This window comes from Nuphar pumila, chromosome 15 (assembly GCF_984573655.1).
Source record: "Nuphar pumila chromosome 15, dmNupPumi1.hap1.1, whole genome shotgun sequence".
Taxonomy (NCBI): domain Eukaryota; kingdom Viridiplantae; phylum Streptophyta; class Magnoliopsida; order Nymphaeales; family Nymphaeaceae; genus Nuphar; species Nuphar pumila.
The window spans coordinates 22099930-22115355 of NC_143263.1; the positions used below are offsets into that span (position 1 = coordinate 22099930).

The window sequence follows — 15426 nt, forward strand, 5'->3', positions numbered from 1 at the left end:
GAACTAGAAGAAAGAATTCAGAACTGAATTTGGGTTCAGATCTGAATTTGGGTTCAGATCTAAACAAAACGAGAATATTTAAACTAGTGAAAGAAATCATGATTGGACAAATTTAGGCATCGGGAATCTTCAGGTCCAAGACTGATAAAAGAAATCACACACAATCTGATCTAACGATCACATCTAGAGTCAGATCTGCAGTCACGCAAGATTTGGGTTCAAATCTAAACAAACGAGAATGTTCAAAACTGATAAAAGAAATCACGTCTGGACAGATTCAGGCCTCGGGAGTCTTCAAATCCAAAACTAATAAAGGTAATCAGGCACGATCTGATCTAATCGATCAGATCTGGAGTTAGATCTGCAGTCACGCAAGATCTGATTCCAGGATCAGATATGGAATTGAACAACGCTCAGATCTGTGAACAGACCTGCAGTCACACAAGGTCTGATCTAATGATCAGATATAGGATCAGATTTGTCCCGAACGAGGGTACAGAAATCTATATTGAGATAAGAGAATAACAAGACCTTAAACAGAAAAATATTGGTGAGAAATAGAAGGACTGGGGAAGGATTCAGATAGTAGAAGAGAGAGGAAGAAGAAAACTGGAAGGCACTACTCACCTGAAACGTCGGTCTCACTGGACACCTTCTTTGGAGGCGATTCAATGCACAGAGGCCTGGTGCTCTGATACCATGTTAGAATGGACCACCGTACACGTGAAGTGCAAGAAGGAAGAAGGCAGGATGAAAAGAAGGGTTGCGGCAGCAAAGGGAGACTCTTTTCTCTTAGGAGTCGTGCCCTATTCCATGTATGTATTTATATACAAAAAACAGAACGTGGGTTGGATCAATTATGATTTGGATAGATACCTAAATACATTAAAATTACATATTACATCAGAAACAGAAAACCCGATCCATATTAGAGACACAACTTCAGTTTTATGATACAGTCTGAATAAAATCATGTCAAATAAGATATTAGGTTACAACGTATTCTTTTTATGCTCTTTTTCAAAGGTAGTGGGTTTGCATGTGGGGCGCTAAAATTCTTAGAAAAACGATTTTTTTTTCTAAATCCAGCTTTCCAAATGTGCAATTTTGCAAAGTAAAGTTTGAGAACCTATAGGTTGCGAAATAACAACTAAGTTTTCCCAAGTCGGCTCATTTGAGAGAAGTGTTTTACAATTGCGGTTTGAGTTTCTGATGCAACTCGGATAACCCCGATTAGGGCATGGGCATGAGTTTGGGCGGGGTTTCTGTTGATAAACCTATATCATAAATAGTATCGCAAGTCATGCGTAGCATGCTGATACTGCGATAAACGAATGAGAGATCTGTGGCGATCTCACATCGTGCAAATTGCACAAGAATGTATAAGTGTCTTAGAAAGACTAGATCACGTCAAACTAAATATTTGTTGCATCATTTCTTTTACGAAACAATGGAGTTGACATTTCTTTCGAGAAACCATTACCCCTCTTATTGTAGTCGTACTTTTAGACAGGCACGGCGCGTTAGTACTACTATAATTGGATGAGAGGTTTTACGGTAACCTCGTAACATGCAAATGCACAATGTTGTAGAACACTTACATAATGATGCTACGCCTAATCAGACAGGATGCTCGTGTGGGTTTAAAGGACCAGAGTATGTCAAATTTAAACTAAAATGATTATATTGTTTATTATTGTAACACATCAAAGTTGGGGTTAATTTTGAGAAACCAATACCACTCGCATCGTAGTCGTATTTTTAGACAGGCATGGCATGCTAGTACTGCGATGATTGGATGAGAGGTTTGTAGTAACCTCGAAGCATGCAAATGGCACATTATTGAAATCACATAATGATGATAATCGCCTTCACAGGCAAGATGCTCGAATTGGTTTGAAAGACTAAAGCATACAGAATGGATCTTCAGTTAAACAAAACCTGACACACGCATTCGACCCGCTGTTTTCCGTTAAGGGAGAGGATGGGATGATACAAAAACTCTTATGGATAAGTTGTTAACAACCACCCCTCGGGCAAATGACTTGGTGTCCCCAGTCATCGGAGTTAGGGGACAGGACTATAAAAAATTATCCTAGGTGGTAGATCTCATAGATTTCTACAGAAGTTTGATGCATCATTTGCTACGAATGTCTTTGGCGAATTCTCTCTCGGTCACTGGCTGTCCCTTTAGGAGTGAACTCAGCTAGCTACTCGGGGTATCGAAAATACATGGCATAATAAACCCTCAGATTAGTCTCAGTTGTTTCTAAGTGTCGTGCTTTGTGCGTACCAGCAGGCCAGCTAATATCAAAACAAAGTTATACTGTTCACTTTAGTAGATTTGTTCACATTACTTGTTGAATCTAGATTAGTTCATATTATTTGTTAAATCTAGATTTGTTCATATGACTTGTTGAATCTAGATTTGTTCACATTACTTGTTGAATCTCGATTAGTTCATAGTACTTATCGAATCTCGATTAGTTTATATTATTTGTGGAATATAGATTTGTTCACATTACTTGTTGAATCTGGATTTGTTTATATTACTTGTCAAATCTAGCTTTATTCACATTACTTGCTGAATTGCGTATCGTATATAAATTTAAATGCATATGCTAGAATTGTCTACGTTACCTGTTGAATCGCACATCATGTATTAATTAATTGCTCACGCTAGCCTTGTTGTATTACTTGTTTAATTACGTATCATATATGAATTAAATGTTTATGCTAGATTTGATCTTTATTGTCTTATTTGTGCACCTAACAGTTTTTCATTAAACTGACCCGTCTTATGGTACAGGTGATGTTTAGGTCAGTACGGCAAGCGATGATACGACGACGTGATGGTATCAAGATGAGACTCTTTCCCTGACGTTTCGCTCCTGAGGACATTTCTGTTTTATATAAGGGTTTCCTTAAAAATTCATCTTTTGAATAGACTCTAAATTACTAAAACTTCATTTCAGAATCTATTTGGTTTCAACGAATGTACGAAGTTTCAAATCCATTGTGTAAAGGAAAAGGTTTCGCAAGTAATGCGCCCAAAGTCCTTTGACTTGTTGTTTCAAGATACCATTTTTCGCTAAATTACTATTTAAAACTCTAATAAATGATCGATTTCAAAGCTTTCAAAATTTTCGAAAAAAGTTAAAGTCCTGGATTTTGGGGCGTTACACTTAGACTGCAGTCTCTTTCTTCTCCAAAGGCTTCTTTGTTGTGCAAAAATCTCAAGGTACAAAATGTAATCACTAGTCAATCATTGAAAAGGAGAGGACAACTCACTTCAGCAGTCAACATACCATTTTGAAGGTACAACCAATTTTAGGCTGTCACAGGGACTCTCCAACTAGGTGCCGCACCCGCGTCGCACCCACACCCGATGCGGTCAACCTAACCCTGGGTACAGTCAACGCACCCAGGGTCATTTATGTCCAACTTTTGGACTTTATATATATATATATATATATATATATATATATATATATATATATATATTAATATATATAATTTTATATATTTTTGTTGCACTGCCGCACCCCCGCACCCAAGTATTTTGAAAGTGCCGCACCCCCGCACCCGCACCCATGTGACAGATTTTAGGTTAGTTACAGCAAGGATCAGGCCAGCTTTTAGCCTTGTATACAATTCATCCATAATTCTTAAAAGTTCCTTCAACAACAAATATTACATTGCCCCTTAACTGCACTGAATCAATGAGCATGACATTAATTTCTCCAACCCATGGCACTTTAAATATGGAACAAGAAATACCAAAAACACATTCTTCTGAAGCTAAGCTAGTGAAAAAATATAAACTACATGTCTAGAAGGGTAGATTGTGAGTACAATTTTCATTTCAAAATCCTGTGCCAAAGGAAACATTCAACTGAATGTCCAGCAAAGGCCAAACCATACATCACCAATGTATCAAAAAGAAAAACAGAAGAAAACTTGAAAACCTCATATGTCCATGCCATGGAAGCCAACAAAAGTTGCTGAATATATCCAATACTTATTTCTTAGTCACATTATCAGTTCCATTTGCAGCATTTAAACAACTACCATCCAAATTTGTACCATTCCAAGAATCAGATATGCAACAAGTGATTGTAACAACAAGACAGCAGTTAACTTACACCACTGCATTGCTGTATACAACTCCACCTTTCAATAAGCTCAATCTCTCAGGATTATGTCCAATAGTTCGATCATCAACAGCCTAAATGAACACCTTATGTCAAGACAATTTCTTACAAAATAAATGTCAACAAGATTTTAATCAAATGATAAAGCATGCCTTGGAAGTATTTATTGGACTTTTGTATGGCCTTGCATAATTTCTCAATGAAATCCATGGATATTTGAACAAACAAATTTTGTTTTGTTCATGAAAAAATCATATTATTGCATGAAATTGTGACTTGTACAAGATTATATTATGGTACTTACCAGTTGCTTACAGGATGAGTTCATTTGAAAATTAAATATGAATTATGTCAATTTAACATGTGAAAACCTTAGCCTCAGAATTTTAGATACACTGCCTTTGATGTCTCACATATCAGGTGAAGGGTAAACCCTAAGTGAGTTGGGGTGATGCAGCATGTCTACTTTTGTTTTATCTGCAGTAGGGTCTTCTGAAGATGAAAACTTTCGGATATGGATCTATTCAAGGTGACAATATGAGAAAATCACTTGAGGACCCGGCAGAAAACCATGGAGCATACTACACATGCTTGTAGGAGACCCCCATTGTCTCCCTACGTCAGTTAAACATTTCAATGTGCAAAGGGTACATATGTAAGAACTCAAAAAAAAAATTTGTTTGGATCCGGGCCGGATCCCACCCGGGTAAATCAGTCGGCTGCGTGCTTTTAAAAGCACGCAGCGACTGAGGGAGGAGGTTCTCGAAACCTCCTTCCCCCTCTCGTCTCTCGGTCTTCCCCCCGACTCGTCTCTACGCCCTCTCTCTCGCTGGAGACCCCGGTCGACCTGCCGCCACATGCGACCTCCTTCCGATGCCGCCGCCGGCGACTCCTCAGGTACGCTTCTTTTTCTTCTTCTCTCCTCTTCGTCTTCCCCGACCCTCCTCTTCAAGGGTTGGTGAACCAGAGCCACCAATCGTGGTGGCTCTGGGTCTGCCAGGGAGGGAGGTGTTGCGCACCTCCCCTCATTTTTCCCCTCCTCTCTGTTCCCTCTGTCACGGCAGGGGAGGGGCCGAGCCCCTCCTCCCTGCCTCCTTTTACGGCAGAGGAGGGGCTCGGGCCCCTCCTCTTTGCTCCCTCTGTCACGGCAGGGGAGGGGCCGAGCCCCTCCTCCCTGCCTCCTGTTACGGCAGAGGAGGGGCTCGGCCCCCTCCTCTTTGCTCCCTCTGTCAAGGCAGGGGAGGGGTCGAGCCCCTCCTCCCTGTCTCCTGTTACGACAGAGGAGGGGCTCAGCCCCCTCCTCTTTGTGCCCTCTGTCCAGGCAGGGGAGGGGCCAAGCCTCTCCTCCCTGCCTCCTGTTACGGCAGAGGAGGGGCTCGGCCCCCTCCTCTCTGTCCCCTCTGTCACGGCAGGGGAGGGGCCGAGCCCCTCCTCTCTGCTCCCTTTTAGGCAAGGGAGGGGCTGAGCCCCCTCCTTGCTCCCTTTTAGGCAGGGGAGGGGCTGAACCCCCTCCTTGCTCTCTGTTATGGCAGGGGAGGGGCTGAGCCCCCTCCCTGCCCTTTCGTTCGGCAGGGGAGGGGCTGAGCCCCCTCCCTGATTCGTGATACGGTAGGGGAGGGGCTGAGCCCCCTCCGTGCTTTTTGTTTTGACAGGAGAGGGGGGTTGAACCCCTCCCTGCTCTTTGTTACGGCAAGGGAGGGGGCCGAGCCCTCCCTGTGCCTCTTTTCTCGTTAGGCAGGGGCATCGCCCCTGCCTTCGTTGTTTTTCGGCAGGCCAGGGCAAGCCCCCTTGCCTCGCTTTTCATTGGCATCGGGCGGGCCTACGTTCGTTGTTGAAAGGCAAGGTGTGGCCTCCTGCTTCCCCCTTAGTGGCTCGCAAGGAAGGGCCTCGCTTCCTTGCTCTCTTGGCTGGCAGGGCGAAGCCTCCCTCGTTTTCTTCTTCTGGCAAGGGTGCGACCCCCTGCCTCCCCGTTGTTCACTGACAGCATGTCAGCAGGGGCTCGTGGCCCTGCCCCTGCTTCTTGCGCTTATAGCAGGTACACATGTGCATGATGCCCTGCCTCTGTTTCCCTTACGTCAGGACGGTGATAGTGCCCCTGACTTTCTATTTTGGTATTAGCTTGCTAAGATCGTTACTTTTGCAGCTTGTACGACGGATCCTGCTCGCGCTCCACGATCCGAGCCGCCAATCGCGTACACCCGCGGACGACAGCAAGCTTGCAACTCTCAAAGGTAGGGGAAGATTGCACAGAAGACTTGGACAATTGAATTGAGTTCAATTAACTAAAAAGGACAATTAAATAAATATATATGCATATATATATATATATATCATATATATTTATACGAGTACACATTTAACTCAAGGACGCAGTTTCGCGATCCTTGTCCTTTACTTTGCCGTTGCGCATCGCGCACAGGTTTTGTGTTGCACTCCTGTTTACAGTTCCTTTACTTTGCCGTTGCGCATCGTGCAAAGGTTCTGCGTTGCACTCCTGCTTATAGTCTTTACTTGCCGTCGCGCGTTGTGCGAGGGTTTGCGTTGCACTTCTGCTTACCGCCTTTACTTTGTCGTTGCGCCTAGGCTCTTGCTTTTGCATATGTGTTGGTATTGCCTTGCTTTTGCAGATGACGTGCAGGTTCTTGCTCTTTGCGTATGCCTTAAAGGCATCCTCGTGAAGGATGCAAGAGACATCTATCACTCACTCTTGCGACAAGAGTTCAGTTGGGAGATGGTGATACATCCTCGTCTAAGGAGAGGGATACCTCGCAAGGATCCTGGCTCTTCGTGCGTGCAGTCCTGCAGAGTCGACTTGAGGTTTCAGGGAGCTGCGCAAAAGCATCAAAGACTGCTCCAAATCGAAGCATTTGGAAGGATGTGACTGGCTGGTTCTGCTCGCCTTTTTGGCATATCTCGGGTGATCCCGAATTGAAGGTTCAAGCGAACTTCTTAGCGGGTGTTCTGTTGAGAGACCCGTATCGTGTCTATCGAGGCCGGTATCGAGTCATGCGAGACATATAGATACCCCGATAGCGGATGTGATTCGAGATAATCACATGCATCATGTTGGCACAAGGTACTGCTGTTTCAAAAGATAGAGTAAAGTTGATAAACTTTACATCTTTGTGAAACACTCCTGTTGAGGCTTCTATTGAGGAGCTATACCCCCCTTCATCCTAGAGTACTTGTAGTCGTGCACGACACGTCTAGTACTGCGATGATCGGATGAGACGGTCGTGCGACCTCGAACAACGCTAAATGCAAAATGCTGTAATCACATAAATGGCCTCACATTCGCCTTCACAGGCAAGATGCTCGAGTGGTTTAAATACCACAGCATAGAATGGGTCGTTAGTTAAGCAACCCCTAACGCACCCGTTCGCTTTTGTTTGTCTGTCAAGGGAGAGGACAGATCGGTACAAAAACTCCAATGGACAGGTCGTTAACAACCACCCCACGGGCAAAGATCCGGCCTCCCCAGTCATTGGAGTTAGGGGATAGGGGCTACACAAGTTAGCTCAACACTTCTGCAGAAGTTGGATGCATCTGTGGCACTGCTTTTCAGCCTCTGGGAATCCTCTCTCGGCTAATGTCGTCCCCTTTGGAGCGGACTCAACTAGTTATTCGGGTTATCGAAAATACATAGAATAACAGACGCCCGAACTAGTCTCAGTTGTTTCTATGTTTTGCCTGCGCGTACCCGCAGGCCAGTAATTATCAAAACATAAGGTCTGTTCACACTGGTCATGGGTCTTGAGATTCACTTGCACTACGGATTCGCTTGCACTACTGATTCACTTGTATTAGAATCCAGATCGGATATAGATCCAGTAAAGGATCCATACCCATATAGGCCAAGTGTATGTTATGTTATAATGTAATGTTCATTACTAACTAAGGGTAATCCCGTCATTGTAAAAAGGATCTGTAACCTATTTACCCTAATGATGATTAGTGTAGACACACAGAAAAAGAAAAGGAAGTGTGGCTGCCGATTCCAAGTATTCCCTCTCCTCTCTCCTCTCTCTCTCCTCTCTTCCTGCGCTCCTTCTTCTCGATATTCACAATAACAGAGCACATTTAAGATGGTATCAGAGCAGCCGTTGATCTGGGCGTAAGAGTGGCCTCCATCAAAGAACGAGTAGCCTGTTTTCTCAGCTACGATCTGCCGATCTCCACCCACAACCCAGAACTGAGTCCGACTGTGCCTTCTCCACCCAGAATCAAGTCTGATCCTTCATCAGGGAACGTAAAAGGGCCCATTCCTCAACCTATCACGCCTGCTCCACCTTCAGCCCTGCCTGCCATCATTCCTCTTCTGCCGTGATCACAGACAAGTCTTCCTTCAGCCGAGCACATCTCCAACAACATCTCGTGTTCTCCAACAGAAGCAGCAGTTCGTGTTCTCCAACAGAAGGTCGATTCTCCCTATTTCTTGTTCTTCGTGATTCAATACATCTCCAACAGCACCTCGTGTTCTCCAACAGCAGCAGCTCGTGTTCTCCAACATCAGGTCGATTCTTTCCATTTCTTATTCTTCGATTCTTTCCATTTCTTTATTCTTTACTGCTACTATTCAAAATCTGCTGCTATTTCCTTTGATTTCAATATATCTGCTGTTATTCCCTTTTGAAAAATCCATATTCAAAATCAGCTACCTACTGTTATTCCCTACCACTTCAAAGTCTGTTGTTATTCCCTACCACTTCAAAGTCAGTTGTTGTTTCTTTACGAGCTGAGTCCTCATTCGTGGACTTGTCTTCTCTTCATTCTTTAATCCCAGCCGAATTCTTCCCATCCACTTGCACAAAGACTGCGAATGGATACCTCAGCTAATCAAAGTCTTTCCTCTAGCTTTCTGGGACAGCTAGTTTCTGAAAAGCTAAACACCAACAATTATTTGACTTGGAAGAGACAGATTGCTCCTTTTATTCGAAGTCAAGACCTTTCAGGCCACTTGGATGGCTCTATTCCAATGCCTCCAGAATTTATCATAGCCGAAACCAAAGAAGATGGAGGATTACTGAGTACTATTCGTAATCCTGCATTTGTTTCTTGGATAAAGCGCGATCAGGCACTTGTTGCATACATCACTTCCACACTATCTCAAGAGATATTGATTTCTATTCCTGATGACTGCACATCCAAACTCTTGTGGGAGGTTTTAACTCAGACATATTCTCAGATATCAGAGGCTAAAGTGTTGTTTCTCAAACGCGAATTTCAAATGTTAAGAAAGGGGGCAATGAGTATTATTGAATTCTTAAATCAAGTCAAAAGCATTACAGACCAGCTAGCCATGGTTGGATGTCCAGTATCAGATAAAGAAAAGGTGCAACAGACACTGAATGCTCTGGGTTCAGAATATCATGTCCTTGTAACCTCTTTATTGTGCTTACCTACATTACTCAGTTTTGAGGAACTACGTGCCAAACTCCTTCAGTACGAAATGACTCTGAAGAGCATGTCTGATGTTTCAGTTGGACAATCATCTGCACATGAGGTTCTTGCCACAGGGATGATAGTTGATCGTCCACGTGGAGGACGTGGCAGAGGCAGGGGATCTGCCATCCAGGGTGGACGTGGATTACTACCTACACCAAATTTCACAGCCAGCTTTTCAAGGAATGTTCCCACATGCTATCAGTGTAATAAACGGAGCCACATCAAAGCCAACTGTTGGTTTAATCCACAGAATCGAAACAGAGCACAGAATAATAGAAACATTGCTACACCAGGAACTGCAGGTACTTTTCGTGTCAGTGATGATGCTAAGGATCTTCTCTTGTCTGCTATGGCTAACCTGAACCTGAAGCAGAATGATGATGGAATATGGTATGTAGACTCAGGGGCAGCGACTCATGTTACTGGGAATGCAGGTAAATTCTCTACTTTGGTTCCCTATTTTGGAAAATCTAATATTGTAACTGGAGACGGGACTCACCACCCTATATCAAACATAGCCAATGTTCTAATTCCTTTGTCCGAGTCATCTATTCCTTTATCTGATGTTGTTCATGCACCAAATATAAAGAAAAACATTGTCTCTGTATCTAAACTTGTTGATTCTACCAATTCATCTGTGGAATTTACTCCTACTTCTGTCTTTGTCAAGGATCTTCAAACGAAGGAGATGTTCGCTAAAGGAGAGCGACGCGGAAACATGTATGTCTTTAATGAAGATCCAGCCTCCAGTGTCTTGAAGCTCAAGTCTGATCATGTCTCTGAAAACGTCCTAAGTTTATCCAAATGTAATAAGCCAGATCTCTGGCATTCTCGTCTTGGTCATTGTAGTCAAGTATTTATTGAAAAGTTAGTGTCCAATGGTTTTCTTCCAGAGTCTGTTTCATTTTCATTAAAGAATAAAATGTGTCCCAGTTGTCAAGTTTGCAAGAGTCATGTACTTCCTTTTCATCAAATAAATAAAAGAGCTTCTATTCCTTTTGAGATAATATGTTCTGATGTTTGGGGTCCAGCTCCCAATCCTTCGTCTTCTGGAAGTAAATATTACGTATCCTTTATTGATAGCTTTTCTCGTTTTACCTGGATATTCTTCATGAAACACAAATCAGAGGTCTTTCTTATTTTTCGTCATTTTCATGCCTATGTTAAAAATCAATTCTCCCAAAATATTCAAATTCTCCAATGTGATGGAGGTGGTGAGTACTCCTCTAAAGAGTTTTTAGATTTCCCCCAAGATAATGGGATACATCGTAGAGTTTCTTGCCCTTATACCCCACAGCAAAATGGAATTGTTGAACGTAAACACAGACATATTGTTGAAAGTGCAATGACTATGATGCATGATTGTAATGTGCCCATTAACCTTTGGACAGAAGCCTTTCACACTGCCACTCATGTGATAAATCGGCTCCCTATGCCTATCCTTGAAAATCAGTCTCCCTATTATGTTCTTTTTGGAATACAGTCTAATTATGATGAGTTACGAATATTTGGATGCACATGTTATGTCCATATTGATAAATCCATGAGAAACAAATTTCAAGACAAAGCCTCCATATGCCAATTTGTAGGTTATGCAGATGAACACAAGGGGTACAGGTGTTATGACCCTATCAATAAGAAGATCAAAATTTCCAGAAACGTTGTCTTTGATGAAAATAGCTTTCTGGAAGATAAAGTCAGCAATGATCGTGAACATGGTGATATGGCTGATAATTGGTATGATCCATGGCTTAGTGTTGAGCTTATTTCACATGCTGCTGAATGTACCACTTTGGCTCCTGAAAACATACATGATGAGACAATTTCAGATAAGGTAGCAGAAACAGACTGTCAGAGATACAAAGGGAATGTCTACACTAGAAGACCCAGAGAGCAAACAGACGCCCCTGTTGGAGAACACATGACATTACCCAGTAACAGGGAGGCACCAAGAAGATCAAGCAGGATAAGGCATCCAATTGAAAAATGGGTAAGCTATCTCTATGGACTTTCAGGTCTTTCTATCTAAGATTGAAAAACATGAGGAACCACCTGGTTTTTGTCAAGCTGTTCAATCTCACAAATGGATTGAGGCGATGAATGAGGAGATAGAGGCACTTCATGAGTGCCGAACATGGGAGATAGTTGGTCGCCCCCCAGATAAAAATGTTGTTGGCTCAAAATGGGTGTATAAGATTAAATACAAACCGGATGGGAGCATTGAACGATACAAGGCACGTCTTGTTGCCAAAGGTTTCACCCAAGAATATGGTGAAGACTATGATGAGACCTTTAGCCCAGTAGTGAAAATGGGCACCATTCGTATTATCCTTGGCCTGGCCATTGAACATGGGTGGAGCCTTAGTCAGCTTGATGTTAAAAATGCTTTTCTTCATGGGGATTTAAAGGAAGAGGTCTATATGGAACAACCTCAAGGTTATGCAGAGGGAGACCCAAGAGAATATATATGTAAATTAACCAGAGCATTGTATGGTTTAAAGCAAGCCTCCAGGTCATGGTTTGAAAGCTTCTCATCAGAGATTCAGAACCACGGTTTTATTTGTTCTCAACTAGATCATTCTTTGTTTATATACAGGGATGGAACCACTGTGGTTTTCTTACTTATATATGTTGATGATATAGTGGTCACTGGTAATGCTCCAGAGCACATTCAACAAATCAAAAGTTTGTTGAGTATGCGATTCAAAATGAAAGATCTTGGGAGGCTCAGATATTTTCTTGGTGTCGAGGTAGACAAACATGATAGAGAAATGTCACTAACTCAGCACAAATACACTCTTGATCTTTTGGCCAAAGCAGGTATGACAGATTGCAAACCTGTGCCTACACCCAGTGTTATCAATCAAAAACTCAGCATTTGTGATGGCGAATTATATCCTGACGCCAGCAAGTATCGCAGCTTAGTGGGCATGTTACAGTATCTTAACCTTTACTAGACCAGACATTGTATATTCTGTAAATCAAGTATCTCAGTTTATGCATGAACCAAAGATAGGTCATATGGATGCCGTCAAACGTATTCTCCGATATCTAAAAGGCACGGTGGGTGATGGTCTCAAGTATGCTCAATCTTCATGGGCAACACCAAAACATGACATATTGGCCTATACAGATGCAGACTGGGCAGGGGACCCAGATGAAAGAAGGTCTGTTTCAGGATATTGTGTTTTCATTGGGAGTAATCTTATCTCATGGAGTAGCAGAAAACAGAAAGTTGTGGCAAGATCTAGCACAGAGGCAGAATATAGATCTATGGCAGCTACCACAGCAGAAGTAACCTGGATTAGGCATCTCCTTACAGAGATGGGAGAGAGTATCTCAAGTTCAGTCCTCATGTGTGACAATAAAAGTGCAATACAAATTGCGTTCAATCCTGTTCATCACGGTCGAACCAAACATATTCAGATTGACCAACACTTCATCAGACAAAACGTAGCAGATAAAGAGATTGAACCGGTTTATGTGCCTTCATAAGACCAAGTTGCTGATATGTTCACCAAAGGTCTCACAAGTAACCGCTTTTGGTATCTGAAGAACAAGTTGCACATGGTCCAATCCCATGCACAACTTGAGGGAGGGTATTAGAATCCAGATCGGATATAGATCCAGTAAAGGATCCATACCCATATAGGCCAAGTGTATGTTATGTTATAATGTAATGTTCATTACTAACTAAGGGTAATCCCGTCATTGTAAAAAGGATCTGTAACCTATTTACCCTAATGATGATTAGTGTAGACACACAGAAAAAGAAAAGGAAGTGTGGCTGCCGATTCCAAGTATTCCCTCTCCTCTCTCCTCTCTCCTCTCTCTCTCCTCTCTTCCTGCGCTCCTTCTTCTCGATATTCACAATAACATAGCACATTTAAGAACTTGCACTACTGATTCACTTGCACTATTGATTCGCTTGCACTACTCATTCGCTTGCTTGCTCGATAGTTTAGTATGCTACTCGTTGAACTGTGCACGCCTGTCAAGGCGTTACTCTAGTTGGTTAAACTGCTTACGCAGTTCTTTGCGGAGTAATAAGGAGTTTCTCATGCTAGTTAAATGCTTATAATAATAGCATTATACCAGTTGCTACATATTAGCATGTGACTTGCTTTATCCCTTGGTTGAACTGTTTGGTGCTTATTGTAGCGTAACACTTCTTGGTTTGCATCTCTTATGATTGATGTAATTGCATACAGCTCGTAATCTACGAACTGGTGGCAACTAGGATTGATGTGGCCGCTTGTCTTATAAGCTGCTTACATATTGTGATATAATTGTTGTCGTATGATTGCTTATGAATGGCTTGTGATGTAATGGTTTATGTCTTACGATTAATTTAATTACTTGTTCATGGACTGAGCCATTTTATGGTAATTATATGTTTTACGAGCATTGTTATGAGTGCTTGTCTTATTCAGTTGTTTTGTTTGGCTGACGGGTAGAGTTAGTTACCCTTCGCCCATAGAATCAACTGAATTGCCATATCTGCGCGTTCTCATGTGTCGTTTACACATGCTTTGAGGGCCTATTTGAGGATTGCAATATTCCTCGTGGCAATCATACGATGCGTAGGATTATATGCTTCTGCGCGGAGTGATACAATGCATATTGCTGATATACATGCTTGTGCCCATATTGTGGCTACTGACCTCGAGAGCAGTCAACTGGTCGGAGCAGTCGATTGTATAGATACGTGTATCACCGAGTAGGGTGTCTGACGAGCACCTGATCTCCAAAGGATTATCTGCGAGGGCGTGTATGATCAAGACCAGGTACCCAGCTAGAGTGGTAGATTCTCTGTGAGGATGTACACTGTCCACGAACGGGTAGCCGCAAGGACGGTGAACTCCTGTGAGGAAGTGTATGGTCCAAGATCAGGTATACCATCTAGGGCGGAATTCCTTGTGAGGTTATACATTTCCAAGACCAGGTGATTCGGCGTTGATCTTGTTGTATGTATTAGTAGCTATCGACCCCAAGAGCGGTCTTTTGTGTTGATGCGTGTATCGCAATGATTTTCATTGGATATGGCATCTGTTGGGGACCGGTTTCCCAAAGGTTTCGCTGTGAGGTTATACTTTTCCCAGATCGGGTGACCCGGCTAGACGGAGAGATTCTCTGTGAGAATGTACACTGCCCACGAACGGGTAGCTGCAAAGACGGTAAACTCCTGTGAGGAAGTGTAGGGTCCAAGATCAGGTATACCCTCTAGGGCGGTAATTCCTTGTCCGGTCGTATATCTCTCGGACCGAACGATCCGACGTGGATCTTGTATTTTCGCTTACCATAAAAAGTTATGGTGAGCTGTGACGATCTTCTGAGATTGTTTGTGATAGCTAACTATGAATTCATAGTTTCGACTTTCTGTTTTAGCATGATTACGTGCGTGACTCAGATGTGAGAATCAGATCGTTAGTGATTTGAGTTAGTGATCATGTTTTGGACCTTCTACGGAAGGGTGAGCTTCTCTGAGAAAGTACGACGCCTTAGTGCGTCATAACCGGTGACGGTTAGCCGCGTAAGACTTTGAGAGATGAGGATAGATTAAGGTCGTTCAGGACAAAGCGTTGGTTAGAAGTAGTGAGTGACAAACGATGTCCTGATGGTGATTGGATGCAGAGACCTCGTTTTAGGAACGAGGACAAGCTTGTTGTGTAGTAGTTCACAACTTACGATCAAATGGATCGTATGCTGCGTTTGTCAGTTGCACTGCTTACTTGCTTTAAACTGCTTACGCATTTGCACTGCTTACTTGCTTTGAACTGCTGACGCATTTGCACTGCTTACGCGCTTGCACTATTTACCTGCTTGC

General features: G+C 42.8%; 1 protein-coding gene across 3 annotated transcripts in view; it reads right to left on the reverse strand.

Moving 5' to 3' along the window:
- Positions 1-15426, reverse strand: part of LOC149814773 (uncharacterized) — a 246661-nt gene that overhangs the window by 147026 nt on the left and 84209 nt on the right. For all 3 annotated transcript variants that reach the window (XM_089990247.1, XM_089990248.1, XM_089990249.1), the window contains one exon: positions 4146-4228. In XM_089990247.1, the coding sequence (XP_089846373.1) occupies positions 4146-4228 (83 nt within the window). The remainder of the gene's footprint in view (positions 1-4145; positions 4229-15426) is intronic.